The sequence below is a fragment of the Bos taurus genome, chromosome 1 (assembly GCF_002263795.3).
Source record: "Bos taurus isolate L1 Dominette 01449 registration number 42190680 breed Hereford chromosome 1, ARS-UCD2.0, whole genome shotgun sequence".
Classification (NCBI taxonomy): Eukaryota; Metazoa; Chordata; class Mammalia; order Artiodactyla; family Bovidae; genus Bos; species Bos taurus.
This window is the reverse complement of record NC_037328.1, coordinates 25,050,895-25,070,981: the sequence shown is the minus strand read 5'-3', so window position 1 is coordinate 25,070,981 and position 20,087 is coordinate 25,050,895. Positions and strand designations below refer to the sequence as shown.

At 35.6% G+C, this 20,087-nt stretch overlaps 1 protein-coding gene across 10 annotated transcripts in view; it reads right to left on the bottom strand.

Moving 5' to 3' along the window:
* Window positions 1-1,796: 1,796 nt before the first annotated feature.
* ROBO2 (roundabout guidance receptor 2) overlaps window positions 1,797-20,087 on the bottom strand; it is a 656,142-nt gene continuing 637,851 nt past the window's right edge. For 3 of the 10 annotated variants that reach the window (XM_024993901.2, XM_059887558.1, XM_059887566.1), the window contains 5 exons: window positions 19,067-19,249; window positions 16,318-16,491; window positions 9,613-9,885; window positions 7,406-7,606; window positions 1,797-5,652 (listed from right to left, as the gene is read on the bottom strand). In XM_024993901.2, coding sequence (XP_024849669.1) covers window positions 5,651-5,652; window positions 7,406-7,606; window positions 9,613-9,885; window positions 16,318-16,491; window positions 19,067-19,249 — 833 coding nt within the window. In that variant the 3' untranslated portion in view covers window positions 1,797-5,650. The remainder of the gene's footprint in view (window positions 5,653-7,405; window positions 7,607-9,612; window positions 9,886-16,317; window positions 16,492-19,066; window positions 19,250-20,087) is intronic. The other 7 variants (XM_024993907.2, XM_059887563.1, XM_024993915.2 and 4 more) reach the window with 5 other exon arrangements.

The following is a 20,087-nucleotide window of genomic DNA, read 5'->3' as shown; positions in this document are numbered from 1 at the left end:
ATGCAAGAGATGCAGGTTCGATCCCTGAGTCGGGAAAATCACCCAGAGTAGGAAATGGCAACCCACTCCCCTATTCTTGCCTGGAAAATTCCATGGACAGAGGAGCCCGGCAGGCTGCAGAAATTAGAGTTGCAAAGAGCTGAGAGCTGGACAGGACAGAGCACACACCCACATCCCCCACCTTGCCCTTAACCCTGCCAGATCCCACCCTTAGCAAGTATTTGTACTTGCCTTTTCTTTTGAATTCTTGTGACAGTTTTCTATTACTGAAGTTTTATTTCACATCTCTGCTATGAAGTGAAATTTAGCATGAACTCTGCTGATTTCTTCTTCAAAAGATAAAATACATTTTCACAAGTTGAGGGCATTAAATATTATTTGTTTAATCGTGTACCATTGATACACCTTTTCTCTAGCTCATGTACAATAATTGAGAGAATAGTGTAATACTTTAATAAATCTTTCTGCTAACTTTTCACTTCTGCCATTTGTAGGAGCTTCCATGGCATACTCAGATTCAACAGAGCAATGATTGTTTTGTAGGTGCCTCAGTGGGTAAAGAACCTGCCTGAAATACAGGAGACCCTGGAGACATGGGTTTGATTCCTGGGTAGGGAAGATCCCCTGGAACAGGGCATGGCAACCCACTCCAATATTCTTGTCTGGAGAATCCCATGGACAGAAGGAGCCTGGCAGGCTATATAGTCCACAGGTCACAAAGAGTCAGATGCAACTGAGCAAAGCACTACCATTTTCATATTGGTACCTGATATATTTTGTCTTTATCCACATATACATTGAAAGTGAAAAGTGAAAGAAAGTGAAGTCTCTTAGTCGTGTCCGACTCTTTGTGATCCCGTGGACTGTAGCCTACCAGGGTCCTCTGTCCATCGGATTTTCTAGGCAATAGTACTGGAGTGGGTTGCCATTTTCTTCTCCAGGGGATCTTCCCGACCCAGGGATCGAACCCAGGTCTCCTGCATTGTAGACAGGCGCTTTACTGTCTGAACCACCAGGGAAGTCCACATATACATTGCTATTGATGTAATATTAATTATTTTAATACTATTTATCTTACTGCTAACCTAAATTAAATGGATCTCTGAAATCTATTGTCCACTTACCATGGATATTTTTAATATTTTTAAATGAATTAAAGTTTTCTATTTTTAATTTTCCTATTACTAAGATTATTAAAGAATTCAAGTTCTTTTTATTTTTAGAGAGCATCTGATCCTGTAATTGTACTTAGTGAAAAAGAATGAAGTATTTATGAAGTACAATAGAAGAGAATTTTTCTTTTCTACCCAATCCCTGAGATAACTTTTTGACATCCATCATCTTAAGAAATTTTTCATGAATTATTCTAAAGCAATTAAGAAATGCCCATTTTCTTCCAATTCTCACACTTAATTTAAAAAGTAATTATTTAGTAAAATAACTAAATATTAAAAATAATTTGTTAAGTACTTTTGCAGCCAAAAACTTTATATTGTATCTATCTTAAGGACCTCATGGGTGGGGAAGATCAGATCACTAAGTAGTGCTTGTAGAGTGGGATCTATAATTTCAAACGGTTTTAACATTCTTCATCAGTGACTTTTAGTCACTTGCTATACATCAACACCAATTTCTATTAATCACCACCCAATCCATAACCAAATGAGAAAACGAGATTATGCATTTGGTCATAAAATATTAATGAAGAATTCTAAAAGTGACAAAATGGTCTGTTTTTGATTTGTCTACAAATCAAAGCAAGCAAGTCTGTTTTACATAAATGGCTTTTTTACAAATTTGAAATGTGAATATATTTTATTTTTTTTCCCAGTGAGTACACAATACACAATTCTTTGACAATACTATTAACCAATTTTATGCCAATTTCTTTTCTGATCTAACAACATCAAAGGAAACACATTAAGATTTTGGACGCTGTTTTGTGACTTAAACAAACTACAATTAAAAAAAAATCCATCTATAAAACAAAGTATAAAAAGTCTACCCACGGCCACAAAATCCCTTATCTTGCAACACTTTAAAGTCACAATAAATGGTTTTGAAAAGTATGAGATCAGAAAAATTAGTAAATTGAACTTCGTTAAAAAAGTATGGTGTTTCCTTTGAAGTACATATTCAAAGAGAAGCAAAAGAAAAGTTAACTTCACCTCTAAGATAATGTGGAAAGGCATGTTGCTTTACACCAATTCTTGTCAAGTAATTCTATAAATACAGAATACAGAAGCAGGTGAACAAATTAGTGAATGTTATGGCTCTGCATATCTTTAATACTGACACACCATCACTTTCCAGTGGAGAAGATAAACCATAGTTTAGAGCTTCTTCGTATTATAAGTTGTCAACGGGCAATTACATAACTTTGTTGAATAGAAATCTGGAGGTGTTCTATTAAACTCATACAAACTTTCAACTCAAAACCCATTGAAAGTATATTTAAATAGAGCAGTAGGCTATGACATAGAACACCATTTAATATTTTGTTACCCCGAGAAAATCAACTTGCGATGTTTTTACTTCCCTTTGATTACAGGTTATTGTAAATGCTGATCTTCATTTTCCTATATTTGCCATTGAACTGGATTCAAATCCTATGAAGAAATCAGTTGTTTTCATATCCCCGTACTTTAAATTCAGCCTGGGGGAGAATTGGAGAATGGGAAGCACCACTCTGCTTGCCTACACTGAGGAATACATGAATTGGATACTAATTCGGCCGCTGCCCCCAATGCAGACCATGTGTGTTAAGAATGGAGCTATTCTCGTGTAGGGCATGATGACACAGCAGGGTTGCCTGTGAGGGCAAGATGAGATTACATTCTCCTACCTAGACTTCCTTCTGACAGCTTAGGCAGGCCTTTGTTTAGACCTGCACAAGAGTGAGTTCTGTGCACTTCCAGTCATTTAACTGGCTTCCAAATGAAAAAAAAAAAAAACGTGGTAGCTCTCATGACATTCTGACTTACACTTACTGGAAGTTTTTTATGTATAGCAAGGTGACAAAGGCTTTGATTTTTTGTAGTCTTCCTGAATTCAAATGGGTAGCCACAGTATTTTTTCTTGCTTTATATCTACAGGAGGAGAATATTTTGGGTGCAATATTAGCCAATTAATCTAAAACTAGACTGAACAGAGAATGTGATCTATTGTAAAAGAACATTCCAAGGAATCATAAGGCGACATACTCTAACCAAAACAGTTAATTTTTATGAACTGAAGGTATGATACTATGCCCTGGATTACTCCAGAAGCCACATAAACATACTCTGTTTTGAAATCTTTATTAGCCACATACACCTGCCAGTTACCAGGGGTAAAAGTCTATGTGTAGTATCTGTAATGAATTAAAGTTTCAGGCTAACTTGGGTTATAGAGGAGCATGAAGCATAAAGAAGGAACCGAAAAATGAACAAAAATTTGCATTTAAATAGAAAGAGATGAAGTAGGGGATTGCATAAATAAAAAACTAAATTCTTCACATCCTACAGTTGCATATAGGTATGTATTCATTCTTCACAGAAACATCTCATCATCCCCAGTCTCTCTGTCTCAGAGAAATCAAACTGCATTAAAATTCAGGCACTGATGGTAGAAAGATAACAAAGGGAATAATAAGTGTGTCTCAGAATTCTTTTTCTCTTCAGTGTAGAAATGAACTACATGGGACCAAGAAGATGTAGGGGGCCCATAAAGAACAGTATGTTCCTCTACTCTTGCCTGCATTGGTGCAGCCTTAGGGAACAAAAAGATGGAAACATTTAACTGGTTCCTCCCTTTGCTATAACAGTATGATACACAGTTGGTGACTGAGCTAGTAATGCACGGAGTATGAACTGTCGTTCAAACTGGTCCCATATTTTAGAATTGATCTTAACCATCCTAGTGAATATTTTTCAAAGTACCAACTACTGAACATATCATAGGACAAACATGAGAAAGCATAACTAGAAATATAATTTACAATTGTGTAGGTAGCACATGGAAAAATGTCACAAGTGGGAATTTCAGGAAATTTCTCTTCTACTTGACTGATTGACTATACATGTACAGTAGCTAATATACATTTCAAAGTCATCTTCATTTGGATGATACATAATTGATGTTCAGGAACTTCTGGTTCTCAAAGTCGTAAAAACAAATGAGGCAGGACACTGTTATTAATGTCCACTTATGAGGTTTGGTTTTATTTAAAAAGTGTATAAACATGCATTGTTCTTCTTTAAAATTATTCTTTTCGACTTACTCATTCAAAATGGGTCAAAGATTTTTTAGTTGGTAGCCAATTTCTGAGAATGAACCATAAAAGATTTATTCCAATAAATCTACTTACTGTGAACTGAACATACTCTGAACACTGCTTTTTAAGCACTTACAATTTGGCTATACATTTGGTGGCATAAACTTCACTTCTTAATCAAATGAAACACAAAGTTGCAAATAGACTGCATTATTTTTAAAAAGTCATGAATTTAAGTGATGCAGCTCTATCCTCTAGCATGTACTGTACATGTATTAGAAAGATGAAACAAGATATTGCAATAAGAGTTTTTGTATTTGGAAGCAGCCCAAATATGTCCTAATAATAAACTGCCTCTTTAACTATTTGCTAGATATTCTAGAGTTCATTTTGTTTCCTTGGGGAACTTCATATTATATTCTGACTTAATGAGTTGGAGAGATTAGTTATGGTAATTCAGACAATGCTTTTTTAAAAAACTGTAATACAAATACAGCTCTTGTGAAACACACTAATTTCATTTTGCTTGTTGTAATTCTGAGACAGGTCAATTACAATGACAGGTAAAGTTGTTTCTAAACATAACTTTAATTTCCTTTTTTTAAAAAGCAAGTTAAGTACATCATTGCTACCTGTATATTTTAATGCCTATTCAGTTTTAGGACTTCAGCTTCCTTCTTTTGACCCCTGTTCTTATCAATAGTAAAAGCCACGTAACTGCTTTTCTTTTTTTTTTTATTATTGACTCAGTCCCTGATGTTCAAAGAAGACTTAGCCAACATCACTGTTACTTTGCATCTTCCTATTTCTACACCCCAACTGAAACCCCCCTAACGTCATTGGTTACAACCAGCATTATCCAACCTAGCTTACAGTACAGAAACTCCCTTCACATTCAGTCTTTTTCTTCATGTCACGAGGAGTAGAGATTTGTGCTTATCACCAAATAAAATTGCAGTGCAAAATTTAAACATAAAAGTTACACAATTAAAAGTTAATATATGGCACCACAGCCTATTAATTCACATATAGTACAACAGACCAATAAGAACAGACAATAATATGAACAGAGCTAAAACGAGTGAGCTTGCATAGCAATGCACAAAAGAAATTATATACAGAGGAAAATCCTTTTCTTCCTGGAGGGCGAGCTTTGTTTTCTTTCTTTTTTATATACTCCTGACAAGAAAGAGTTAAGGTGGGTGGTGTACTTAAGAGAAGAACACAAGTAGAATATCTGTGGGATATGTGTGGCTGTGTCTTTACATTGCATTTACAGTTCTTTTAATAGTACATAAATAAAGAAATTGTTCATTGCACTGTTTAGTGTTATCACTTCCATGAGTTCAGACCTGATGGTCTTTCAGAGCAGCTTTGCATGTCTCCTCTCAGTTACTCTGTGAAGAGATTAAAAAAAACAAAAAAACAAAACAGAAATAAGTTTGCATTTAAATTAAGTATTCTGCATCTTGATCAGCATAACAAAAAGCAAGACAAACAGATAACAGATGAAGATGACATCTTGGATTTTGTTAGGTTGTGAATTTACAAATTTTTGCTTATGGAAAGGGAAAGACAAAGAACATTGTAAAATTTTGAGACTTAAAATCCAAGTAAATCATTTTTATATTTCGTATGAGGCTATAATTACTCCCATATAATAGTTACAGTAAAATCCAAGTAGTCCTGAATCAAATTAAAATGATAAACACATCTTAATTATAATCAGATTAGTAATAGGTAACAATAATAATTCCCATTAATTAAAATGAAAGAAATTTAGTTTTGAAACTACTTTCAGCTTTCATTATCTTATGGCATTCCCCAGTCTGAGCATCAGAGTAATGTGAGCATAAGAGTAATGCAATGCTTTTGATAAGGGCATAGAGTCAGGAAGGCAGTTTCCTTTCTTTTTGCACAGAACCAGAGAAGGTTGAGAAGATTGGAATTCAGGGCTATTCCTTCAGATAAACTGAATTCAAGGAAGCAGTTGAAAATATAATACTGACACTGGTTAGTGAAATTGGTAACTTTCATGATGCAATGAACACAAAGAATTCAATGCTTTTTACTGTGTGTGACAAACTGTGACATCCTCTCTTTCTCTAGTATTTTATACTTAAAAAGTAGTTTAATTATATTAACTACCGATGCCAGTTCTTTAAAAGAGAAATTTATATGTTACTGAAATCAAAGTACTACAAATGAACTAAAATCAATGATGAACTTTTCAAGGCTGACTTCCTAAATGTACGAAATAAAAACATGAAGAGCGACTAGGGGATGAGGAATTCCCAAGAAGGTTCTTTAAAACTACCAACAAGCCAATATTTCCCTATTGTGCTCAGTTAAACAGGCAAAGAAAACTACAAAAAAAAACTATATTTAATTAACATGTAAGTATTAACATTAATTGCCTAACTTCTATAATTTCTGTACAGAAAAATCCAAGGTTGAGACAGAAGAAATGTTTATTTGACTGATAGAAACAGCAATGGTCTTTATTATAACCAAACCTGCTCAAAATCATAATTCAATTTTTTCTCATTGTAAAGCGAGCTTTCTACAATTTTGAAATTTGTTTACTGTGGCAGTGTTATTGATAAGATTCAGGACATACTTCAAAATATGGTAACTTAGCATACTAAATATCTTAGAGTGAGGGAGTTTGAAAAAATTAGCAGAAGCATAAAGAGCACTCTGACCTCTCCCACCTCACCCTTCCCTGAAGGATGATGATAAAATCTATGTGACAGATACCTGCCCTGTACCAAGAGGAGGGAAGATACTCTTGTCAAAACCTTGTTAAACTAACCCTTAGTAACTTCTTCACCCTTTACTACCCCCAGCCCAAACCTCTTTTTAAATTCTCACACATTTACTGTTTCTTTGTCTAACGGAGCAAAAAGTTGACTGCTCTGGTCCCTTCTTTGAGTCTTCATTCTCTTGTGAAGGCTCCCATGTTCATGTAAAAATTCAATAAAATTTGTATGCTTTTTTTTTTCCCCTGTTAATCCCTCTCATCAGTTTGGTTTTCAGACCCAGTCAGATATTCTAAGAGGGTCAAGGAAAACATTTTTCTCTCTTACGCTATTGGCCCAGTTTTCTTTCTGAATCACCACAGCCTTTTAAATGCCCTAAGGCACTTACATAATTCACCTGTAAACTGTCCTTGACTACTTGAGCCCATATATCCTATGTCAAGAAGGTCGCTGGCATTGCGTTGGTGGCTTCCCCTCAAAGCATCGGCTTTCCTAGGTCCAGTGGATCCCTTAGAAGAAGCCGTTCCTGACGAGCTGTGACCCCCTGGAGATGGGAAATTGGGCTTGCTGTAGGGCACCAATGTCTCCTCTGAAAAAAAGGGAACGCAATGGGCTTAGGTGAACAGTTACACAGAGGCAAAACAAATTTAGCTTTAAGCTCAAGCTAGGCTTTTTTATCATTTCACTCTTTAGTAAAATCAAGAAGAATTTAACAAGACCCAGATATTAAAGGAATTTCTATGTGCAGGCAATATTTCCTACAATAGGAACTGAGGCAGGATTAAATTAAAAGAGATCTTGGGATACGTATATATCGTCATGTATTATTTGCAAAATTTAAATTCATTATAAAAGAGATTTGCATATAATGACTGTAATGTTTGACAAAATCTTTTCTGAAAATAATTTCTGGGTTCAATGGGGCTGAAATTTAATTTTTTCATTAAGATGGAAGGAACATGGTTTTTGTCTTAAATTATGGCAACATTTTCTCAATTTAGATAAAGATCTATACGTTAGTTAATAAACTAAGCTTCTTAAATTTCTATTGCTTCACTGAACAGAAATACACTATTTGAAAAGCTGTTTTATTTCCTTAAAAGAAAAAGAGAAACTCATTCATTTTAATAATTAACGTTTCTATCCTTTTTATGTACCATCTCTCTAAAAATAATTCATGATGTGCATTTGCTATTGTTGCTAAGTCACTTCAGTCGTGTCTGACTCTGTGACACCATAGACGGCAGCCCACCAGGCTCCCCCGTCCCTGGGATTCTCCAGGCAAGAACACTGGAGTGGGTTGCCATTTCCTTCTCCAATGCATGAAAGTGGAAAGTGAAAGGGAAGTCGCTCAGTCGTGTCTGACTCTTAGCGACCCTGTGGACTGCAGCCTACCAGGCTCCTCTGTCCATGGGATTTTCGAGGCAAGAGTACTGGAGTGGGGTGCCATTGCCTTTCCTAAATACTTAATACTTTGAAATGCTACTGTTTCTCTCTCTCTTTTTCCTCTTTCTTCTTTCATTTATCCCCCATCTCTCTTCCTCTCCACCCCTGTGTTTCTTCTCTCTTTCCAGGTATGAGTTATCAAAAACATGCTAACTGGATTTAGCATTTCTCTTCTTAGATAGCTTTAATGACAAGGATCACACGATTTTTCTTTTGCAGCCTTAATGATGCAAGCTTCCTAAATGTTCCATTAAATCTAGATATTAATATTATCATCTTTTGGCTTTTTCCTAACTATATTTCAAGCTAAAACTTTAAGCACCAAGTTGTGACAAAATATAATTATTGAAAATGCATGAGTAGAGGACATATCCAGAAAAGACTGAGTCCAAATAAATAAAAGAATGTGTAAGGAAACTTTCATGTGTGTGCGTGTATGTAAGGTTTAATACTCAATGAATTCTGAAATAAGAAGAGATGTTGCAGAAATGATTTCTATAACTGGTTAAATGTACCTCCACCAAAAAAAAAAAAAAATCCAACTGCAAATGATGAAACTTATTTTGTGACATTTCCAGCAAGCTTGATTTATAAGCAAAAACATTTCCCATTGAAGTGCTAATAATCAACTCAATTTAATCAGTTGGAAAAGTGCAGGTGCCAGTTTAACCTTTTCTAATATGAGAATTCTGTGATTGTCTGTTTACTTGCAACTTTGTTATTTCCATTAATTTACTAATTTGACTGAAGTGAGTTCTCTAAAAATGACTAGTTACTTCAGTCAAAATGGACAAATTGGTTGAAGCAGAGATTCAACTGATACTAAAGATGAAGTTTAGTGGTCTTAAAAGTACTCAATACTAACAAAAATGGCAAAAAAAAAAAAATCAAATGGTTTCCTGAGCATTACCGATGAAGCCGGGATGTGTCTTGGGCTCAAAGACCCTATGCAGAGGTTAACTTGAGGAAGGACCCCTACTGGACTCAGCCTTAAGGGATGCGCAGGTGAGCTTTGCTGTGAATTCCAACTTCAATTAGTGATTCAAGGCAAATTCATTTCAGATGCCCTTAAACAACTGGCATTTCCAAAATACCTGGTAGAAAAAAAAGGTCAAAGTCCACACTTTCTTGGGACTGTGCAGAACACACCTGGTCCGACACCTTGTTTGTGGAGGGCTTTCCGTATGTCTTCTGGGCGTTCAGTGGAGTTTATCCATTCCTGGGTTTGTCGCTGCCACTCTAGGGATGTTTTAGCTGGACAATCCAAAGAGCTCTTTGTGTCTTCTAAGTTGGCTGCTTGCTGTCTCTCCAGAGAGCTTCCTTTTCTCTCTGTTGAATTTTCCACGTTACCAGCATGCTGGCTCGAGCCTATCTGCTGCCTTAAACCCTGACCTGGAGGGGGATCTGGTGGTGGTGGAAGATCTAAAAATTTTGAATAATGTTTAGAATAAACTAAAATGTAATAAAAAAAAATACAGGTTTTAATTCAAGATGAAGAAAAAAGAAAAACGTAGCCCTCCTAAAGGTATCACCCATACAAAATAAATTTTGGAGAGGAAAGTTCAGTTATTTATTTCTGAAATGGATATTATTGATCTCTTTGCTATCTTTTGATCACAGTGCCTTTGAAATAAAATCAACCGATTTTCTCCAACTATTGTACATGGTGAGTGTTTTCCATTGCACATGAAGGCTGATGTTCAAGGTGTAAAGGACAATTTATGATTTCTCCATCTTTAATCCATTCCCCACTGCCACCTCCCTAAAGTAGAATACTAGGACACAAAACAACTAGAAATTCTAGCAGCTGTGTTAATAAAAGACCCTGGAAGAATAAAAGCTGCCCTGTCAATCTCCCTAGGAAATGTTGCCCTCGGGAAATTAAGAACTGTATGCTGTATCATACAAGCATATGACTCCTCTTATTCATGTATGTGGCACATTCAGCAACAGTCAAAGTGTTAAGCTAACATTTATTAAATGCAATTAACATTCTGCCTGACAACCAATTCTAGCTGTTCATTTCATGAGTTAGCTAATGAGTTACAACTAATATATTATAATCTTCCAATGTATTAATTTTAATAAGTAATAACCAATGTTCAGATTTTAGATAGAATATGCTTCATGGTACTAGAGAAGGCAATGCATCATGAAAAACTGAGATGTAGTGGAATAAATCATTTTTCATAAAAGCACTTTACATTACATATATGAAAAAAGTTCAAATACCTAGCTAATTTTTCATTTTTCTCTTATTAGCTTGTTAGACCATGACACTTTTATAGTTTAAATGTCTTCAATTGTGAAATCATAGTTGCTTTTTTTCATATTTCTTTAAGTATTATAGTTCTATTATATAATGTATACTGTTATACTAGTCCTACACTAATATTACTTTGCTGAAGATTTTGAGATCTCCTAAACATTCTAACATTCCTTTGGATTATTTCTTCCTCATTTTTCTGGAATGTTGTTGTAAACTTCTTTGTTCATCCTTAGAGTATCAACAGCTATATTATTTGTTCAATTATCAATTTGTTCAAGATCAATTATTATGGACAATATATATACTTGTATCATTAATAGAGGATAATGTATATAACATAGATAATTATTTCCCATGCCATCTTAGCAATGGTGCACTTGTTTCTAATGATATTGTTCATGAAATTCCAAAGGAAAAAGTATAAATTTCTTGTGTACACAAGATAGTTTCTTTAAGGAAGGCTAAGTTGCTCCTTTAAAAGACTTTCTTAGGAAGCTTCATATTCTCCTTTATGAGCAAACTAATATTGACCCTCATTGAACTGACAATGAAAATCTCCTCAGGATTTATTTGGGGAGTTCCTACATTGGCGCAGCATTCCCAGTTCTTATGTACATCATCTTGTTAGATTATGAATTATTAATTATTGAAGGGAACTTGGTTTCTATCTGGGAGAACAGAGTTGCAATTGGAACATTTCTTCCAAAATGAAAAGCTAATCCAATATTGAGAGATCTGTTTGTTGAATAATTCACCAATGAGTTTGGTGCTTCCTCTATACTCAATACTGATTTCCTTCAGTTTGTATTATTATAAATGCAAATTAATTATTTTACGTGAGTTATTGGACTTAAGACTGCCAGTTGGGGGGAAATTATTACATTTGCTTCTAAAATAACATATCTTTGTCATTGATTTTTATTCTCCATCAGAGCAGCTTAATTTTTAAAATGGCCAAAATGGCATCTGCTTATGCTAGCTAAAATTCTGATTACTATTTAATTTAACCTGAAATTATATGGCTACATAATTAAGTAATATCCTTGGAGTTTGTATAGTCTAAGATGAAAGAACACTGAAAGCACATTGAAATAAACAAATTGGAAAAAAGATGAGATTAAGAATGGCTGTGGAAAAAATGAAAGAATGTAATCAAATATGTTTACTTAAATTAAATTTATTATTCATTTCTCTGTTGATTCATTTCAACTAAATCAATTCACCAAAGAGACTCTTACTGGCCTACTGAGAATTTGCAATTGTCAGGCACAACAATCCAGTGATATGTGTGTCATTATTATACTCTTTTTTAGGTAAGAAAAATCGGCATAAAGAAATCAAATATCTCCAGCCTGGGTCTCTCTTTCCATGAACTCCAGATTCATCTTAAAGTAAATCCATATTGGAGAGTTTGGCTTTGATGTTTAGTAAGCATCTCAAATGTCACACCTGGAAAATGAGCTCTAGAATTTCCTGTGCAAAATGTTTCCTCCCTAATGTTCCTCATCTCAATTACTACAAGCTGGTCATAAGACTGGAGTAATCTTTGGATTCCCTGCTTTATACCTTTACTAATTTCATTAACCTGTGGGCTCTGCCTCCGAGTTTAGAATTCAACCTTTCTCATTGCTTCCACCGATTCTAGCTTGGCATGGATGTCAACCACCTATTCCCTACATTACCTATATAGTTTCTGTGTGATTCCACACAGATTCACATTCGGGCTATCTCAATATAGTATCCAGAATGGTTTGTTTTTAAATAAAAACATAAGGAAAATCTGTAACTCCCCTGCCTTATGCACACACTCTCTCTCTCTCTCTCTCTCTCTCTCTCTCACACACACACACACACACACACACGCGCGTGCACACACCATTACTGTTTTCTCAAAGTAAAGAGCCAATGTCCTTACAGAGGCTTATAGGGTCTTCAGAAAGATGGTCCTCACTTACTTGTCTGACTTCACACTCATTTTGTTGCTCTCTCTGCTTCAGCTACAGTCCATGGGGTCACAGACATGACCGAGTGACTGAGCACACACACTGCTTCAGTCACACTGTTCCTCTTCCTTTTAATTAAATACTTCAGGATTCCACTCACTGTTCTCATTTCCTGGAATGACTTTTCCTCAGATATAAGCATTGCTCTTTCTCTTGTAATCTTCCAATCTTTTCTCAAATGTCATCTTCTTGGTAAGGCCTCCCCTGAGCTCTCTACATTAAAAATATCTCCCCCATGTCTATAGTTCTCAACTTCCTTCCTATGTTTTGTTTTCTCCATGACACCACCATCTTGTATATCCTTATTTTTCACTTTTATATATATGTTGGTCTTTACCTATCTTCCCTCACTAGAATGTAAGCTACAGGAGGCCAGGGATTTTGTCTGTATAGTTCCCACTGTGCCTGTCATTTGGTAGGAGCTTAATAAATATTTGAATGAACAGATTTAGGAATGAATAGATTAATGAATAGAATAATGACTCATTTGCTCAATGGTCAAAGTTATTCCATGGCAGAGCTGGGAAAGAGCCCTTTCTCTGAAGAGACATTAGGATGAGGGGAGGACAGGCTGGAAGGTGACAATTTAGGGAAAAAAGGCTGACAGAGACCTTGCCTCCTTTGTTCAGCATTGGTCAGTGTATTCACTTTAAAGGATATTCTTTGGTTTATGCAAATGGAATAGATGATTTGCACTGAACAATGCCTACTTAGGTGAGCCTTTATCGAAGGGGGAAGAACATTTCTTAATATGTGTGTGGGTTTTTGCAGAGTCTTGGAAGCAGAGACTGATACTGCCTCAATAATAATATTCCTGCTCCAGTGGTTAGTTTGATGCCATGTGACAGAGTTCCTGTCCAAGAAGGAGTGAATGTACCGCCTGTGGGACAAGCCATCATCTCATCTAGTTGCTCACTTGTGCCCAGCTCTTTGAGACTCCACGGTCCACCAGGTTCCTCTGTCCATGGGATTCTCCAAGCAAGAATACTGGAGTGGGTTGCTAGTTCCTTCTCCAGGGGATCTTCCCAACCTAGCATTTGAACCTGGGTCTCCCACATTGCAGGCAGATTCTTCACCATCTGAGTCACTGACTAGCCATAGAACATTCCAGATAATCACTTATGCTCTGTCTTCCCTCACTCAGAAACCAGGAAGGTCCCATCTTGGAAATAACGGGGTATCAATATTTAAGCAAACATCTTTACAACTTCGAGGAGAGCCACCTGACCTTTATAAATCACTGTGTCTGTGAGAAATAAACTCTTACCATGCTAAGCCACTGAGGGGATAGAAGCTGTTTGGTACAGCAGCCATCAATAGTTACCCTGATTAATATATTCATAAACACTGTTGTAAAATCTATAATGCAAAAATTTTACTGTAAAAGATCTGTACATTAAGTGCTACTAAACTTCCCCAAAAGAACAGTTTGATGTTACATACAAATCATATGAACTTATTACTGATGCATGGACTCATACCATATAAAAATTACTGCATAAACATCTGTGGTAAAATAATAGTATTCTTAAAGATGACCTGTAGAGTGCGATCCAAAATAAATCTTCTTTATCATACCTAAAATGTCTTTGGATCAAACACTTGTGAGCCAAAATATGCTTTGCAATATCAGTACTTTCAGAATGTATCTACTAATGACACATAATCCAAAATCTTTTTTGGAATGCTGGTAAATTTGAAAGTTTAGGAATCTATTTGTTTTTTGGAAATATAAGCAATATATCGATCATGCTTTAAACTAGGAGGTAGCTTACTTTAACTAGACATTCTGAAGAAAGCTTGCAAGGAAAATGTTTTAGGGAGAAAGAAAAGAGCTATTTTATTGATTTATATTTTACATCTTCCACATATTCTGGATATGATCTTCAAACATTTTGGAAAAGCCACAAAAAATCCATATAGTGCCTGGATATTTCCCTCTCTCTCTTCATGACAGTCATAGCAGGAAAATCATACAAAATTATTAATGCTGAGATTTGTAATAGAATATCAGTGAGTAGTCCTTTGTACTTAGAAGGAATAAGATCAACACTATAGACTGCTTCAAGTGCTCAACTAATCTTCAGATCACTGGGGGCAGAAAGGAGGTGGCACACATTTTTGCTCACCACAGGATATCCACTTATCTAGAATCAAAATCTTGATTGTACCCTTACCCGTGTATTCCACAGAAACACTTTCCAATGAAAACAAAGGAAGCAGGAAAGATAAGTAAACCTGAAGACTTTTAGACAAGTTATTTTGGGCTTTTAAAGTCTTCTTAGCATTATAAAATGACAAGAGAAAGCACAATGGAGACTGCCAGCTAAAGACCTACCCTCAAACCAATAAAGAGCAAATACTTCCTTTCCAAGGAAGCCTCATCCTGTCCTATAACGCTAAGTCTAAGAGACTGAGATGAGTGCCAAGAACTCAGTTACAGCTTCTCAAAGCTAACTGCATATTAGGTTCTCCAGTGGAGCTTTAAAAATACTTATGGCTGGTTTTCACCCCAGAACAATTAAATCAGAATCTCCAGGGTGTATTTTAAGAGTTCCCCAGATGGTTCTAACGTGCAGCCTGGCTAGGTTCATTCTTTCGATGTTTGGTAGTGCTATCTCAGGAAAAAGTTTGTGTGCTTAGCGGAGACAGTGTAGAGAAGGGGGAAGAAATTTACCTTTTGGTCTGACATTATACTGGGCTCTTTACATATATTATCTTACATATTCCTTAGGATAAAACTTCAGTGTAAATACTTTTTTCCCCTTTATTTAAACATATGATAATTAAGTTGAAAACAGAGTTGATGAACTATTCATTATTGAAAAAGGATGTCTTCCAATAATATTTTGGTTCCTGAAACTAGCAGTACGCAAAGACTGGAGGCTGTATATAAGTGAAAAAATTGAAATAAATCAGCAAGCTATGGGCCAAAGTAAGCCATTGTCTGTTTTGTCAACGAAGTTTTATTGGAAATCAGTTATATCCATTCATTTACGTTTTTCTATAGCTGCATAGACACTACAATGGTAGTGTTAAGTAGTCTTGATAGAGATTGTTTGGCTTGGCTAAAGCCAAATCTATTTACTATCTGGACTTCTCAGAAAAAGTTTACTGACCCATCAACCAGATGGTCTATTAGCCCCGAAATTCATGAAATTTAAAAATTCATAAACTGGAAATCACAGTCTTTTTCAAAAGTGATTCCATCTAAGATATCTTAATTCAGCTTCAAAAACGATTTGACAACAAGGCGACTGCACATGCTACTTATGTTTTCTTCCTTAATCTTAAAAAGGAATGGTCGTTAGAAAGCACTAACGGAAAAATGCCAGACCAGCAGAAAAATCAACATTGTCAAGCAGGATGGCATATATTTCTTGGGGTTGGATAATTAGGAACAAATCCAGATTGTTCAAGAAAAGGGGGTGTTTTATTGAAACAAGACCACACTGCCAGGTGTTCAGCCTGGTCACATAACAAGGTGATACCTGATCTACCATCGTGTCTTGAAGCTAAGTTAATGACTTCACAGAACATGTCTCTTCAGTTAGGAGACCAGAGAGAAGAAAACAAACCTACCATCTGTCATTCCTTCCCTTCGGTGAGGCAATGCTGGTTGCGGGTCCACTCGCCCGCCCTTGTGTTTTTTAGTGGGCCGAGGCCTCTGACTTTGACTCAGGGCTGCACTGGTGTTACTGTCCGTAGAAAATGGGCTGGTTGGTCGAGGTCTTTGAGAGGAGGTAAAGGCTTTACCTAGAAAGTAAACAAAGGGAACGAGATATAGAGAATGTTATTATAAGAGACTGATTCTGTCTTGTATTTCTGCTCTAAGACTAACTTCTAAAGCTGCCTGGAGATGTCATTTGAAGATACAAAATACTGGTCCATCTCCATAGAAAACAATATGCCCTCTTGCATTTTTTGGGTCCAGTTTTTATAACCAATATACTACCCACTGAAAAATGCAAACAAATGAATATGAAACAAGTCCACCACCAATCAATATTCCTTGATTGTATTTTTATTTAACCTTGGCAATCTTAGTGACATTTTCATAGATATATGCAAATTTGTGCAGCTTTTACTCCTTAAAATTAAGAAAGCTTTTTCTGAAGTGAATTATGTACTGTCTTGTTTAATCAAATTTCACCCTTGGAATCTTACGAACTTTCTTTGAGCACAGAAACATTTCCTTTAGTAATTACATTTTAAATTTTACATGAAAGGTCTGCTCAGACACATATATTAAATTGACCTTACCACCCATACACATACACAATGAATTCTACTTCTTTTAGCAGAAACTCAATAACATTAGTGTACAGTATAGGATAAATAGCAGTTTAAAATCACCTTGTAAAATCACCAAAGTGCAATAGGTGTTTTCTGATGAATAGTACTCTATCTGAGCAGACTCCAAATTCTTATTGAAGAATGAAATGTGCTATGTCCTTTTCTTGTAGCTTAGTGTAATATGTCGGGAAATATATTGTGGCAAAAGGTTAACTAATAAATTTTCAACATCTTAGGGGTTTAATAATATGTTTATTATGGCCTGAGAAGGTTTATGTACATATATTTATTTTCTTGTGCATGTTTTCATTTCATTCAAAATTATTGTATGTAGTTACGTTTTAAGTCAATGTGACATGATACTGCCTAATGTTTTATTAGCTATTAGCATACATGCAAGAAATGTACTTATGCCTTCTAATTTATTAGTTTCCTCTCACTTTCTACTGCTCTGTTTAGAGCTATGCCACAGAAAGCACTCAGGCAACATAAAGTTTCTAACTTAGGCCTTATAAAGCAAGAAAACTCAAATAACTGTTACAGTACAACATATTTTAGTTCAGATGCTATATGAAAAATAAACGTCTGCAATGCCTGGGGAATCTTCCTTACTTTGTAGATACTTAGTGCATACTCAAAAGAGATAGTATAATGTTATATGGTGGTATAATTCAAAGAAAGTTCCCAAGACTCATTTTTATAACCTGAGAGTTTAGTGAAGGGTCAAAGTCATTTATCTTTACCTTACTATTTGAATACTATTAAGATTTCAAAAATGCATGTAGCATGTCATTAGTTTGTTTTGTAAGGCAGCTCAGTTTAATTCTTATACCAGAGTTTTCTGCTATGTGCATTTAAGACGTACACATAGTCATGTATTAATAACAGGATCATGCCAAAGCTATTTTGTTCAGTAAAACAAATGATTACAAAATTTCTGATCTATTAATATAGTGAATCACATATTTATTTTCGAGTTAATAATAAAAATCCTGTAAAATTACATAATTGGTCTTTTATATTATTATTATTTATTATTTTCAGAAACCCAAATTAAATTGTGCTACAGAAAAATACACAAGTAATCATCATTTTATTCAACTGGCAAATGCAGTGGGTCTATTTTTCATCAGCATCCTTTAAAACAAATAATAAATTATTGGATTAAAATCGTAACAGCCAAACAACTACTAAGACCATCAGCCATTTGAACTGTTAGACTGTTCAGACCCATTCCCTCAGACCCATTCCCCCCATGCTGAGAAAGCCTTCCCAGAAAATGCATTTGCAGAAAGAAACGGGGCAAAGGAAAGTAATGGAGATAAAAGCTGAATAATGTTAATCACTGGGTACATTATTGATTGTGTGAGAATTTTGCAAAGTGTGAGTTATTGAAAATTTAATGGCAATCTTAGTTGCAGCTTGGCTATAATAGAAGAAGGAAGCAGATTCCAGTTAATCAGTAGAGCTTAGAAGGGAAAGGGGAATAAAGGATGGAAGGCTGTGAAAGTTAAAAGTGAAAGTGAAAGTTGTGTCCTACTCTTTGTGACCCCATGGACTATACAGTCCATGGATTCTCCAGGCCGGAATACTGGAGTGGGTAGCCTTTCCCCTCTCCAGGGGATCTTCCCAACCCAGGGATCAAATCCAGGTTTCCCACATTGCAGGAAGATTCTTTACCAGCTGAGCCACAAGGGAAGCCCAAGAATACTGGAGTGGGTAGCCTATCCCTTCTCCAGGGGAATCTTCCCAACCCAGGAATCGCACGAGGGTCTCCTGCATTGCAGGCAGATTCTTTACCAACTGAGCTATCCAGGAAGCCCTGGAAGGTGGTGAGTAGGAGCTTATTCTTAGCTCTGCAAGGGGAGTATCAGAAGAGAGTTCTGGTAATAACTGAGTATTCAGACTGTGTCCATGCAGATTAAAGAAAGCCCTGCAGTCAGACGCACTGAGAAGAAAGAACAGGAGGTCAATAGCTCATTGTTCAAGGAAAAGATTCTCTCATGCAAAGAGTGTTGACTCAGAGTCTACCAACCTGTTCTTGTAAGGCTGGTTCCATCCAGCCTAAAACCAGCTTTATCTGCTGCTGCCACCAGTGCTTGTGCAAAACTGCCGCTGGCAAAGATGGAACCATCTGAGGAGCTACCTACGCTAGATCTATGACTAGAAAACTTACGATCCTCATCAGATGCAGAGCCCCATCCATTTACCATTGAACCTAAAAACAAATGTAGTTGTCTAGTGAGTCGTAGGTATTGAACAGCTCATCGGCTTGTACACACTATACTAATGAACAAGTAGGATTCCTCCACTCCTCGCTCTTCCTGGAGGTAAACCTGGTTTCATCCAGATTTCTTCAGCCATGCGCAAACATCATCCACTTTTTAAACATTTCCAGTACAGAAGAATTAAGCTCACTTAAAACCTGCATCTGTTTGCAACCCTTGAATAAGACGTTTCCTATGACTCCATTCTGATGTTTTTCAAATTGCTACACAATTATTTTCTAAAAGAGAATTGCTATGTATATTCTAAGGCCTAGAATTCAAAGAATAACACTTTTATTGAAATAAAGTATAGCATATTTAAAGTCAACTTATCAAGAACTCATTTGAACAAATAGTGTGAATATATTTTGAATTTAATGTAGACTAGTGATAATTTTAGTGAAATGTACACTTGCTTACTGCAGAAGGGCTAGAATTATTTTCAGATTTTCAAATAAAAATTTGATTACTCAGGGAATAATAAAAACTAATAATAAATGTGCATAAATAATATCAGAACAAATAGAATATAACAAAATATTTCTTTTCATAAAGTTGTTATTATTTTCAAAGCTCAGTATGATTTCTTTGTTTTGCAATTACTTAAAGAGCTCTAGTTTTCTCTTTAATACTAATCTCCATTTTAGAAAATTAAACATTATAAAGAAAACCACTGACATTAATATGGATTTTTCTACAAAGTGCAAAATGGCAACAGAGGGAAAGAATCATAGCTTTATGTGTAAAGAGTTGCAAAACACAGGCTACTAAGAAATGATACTTAATTTT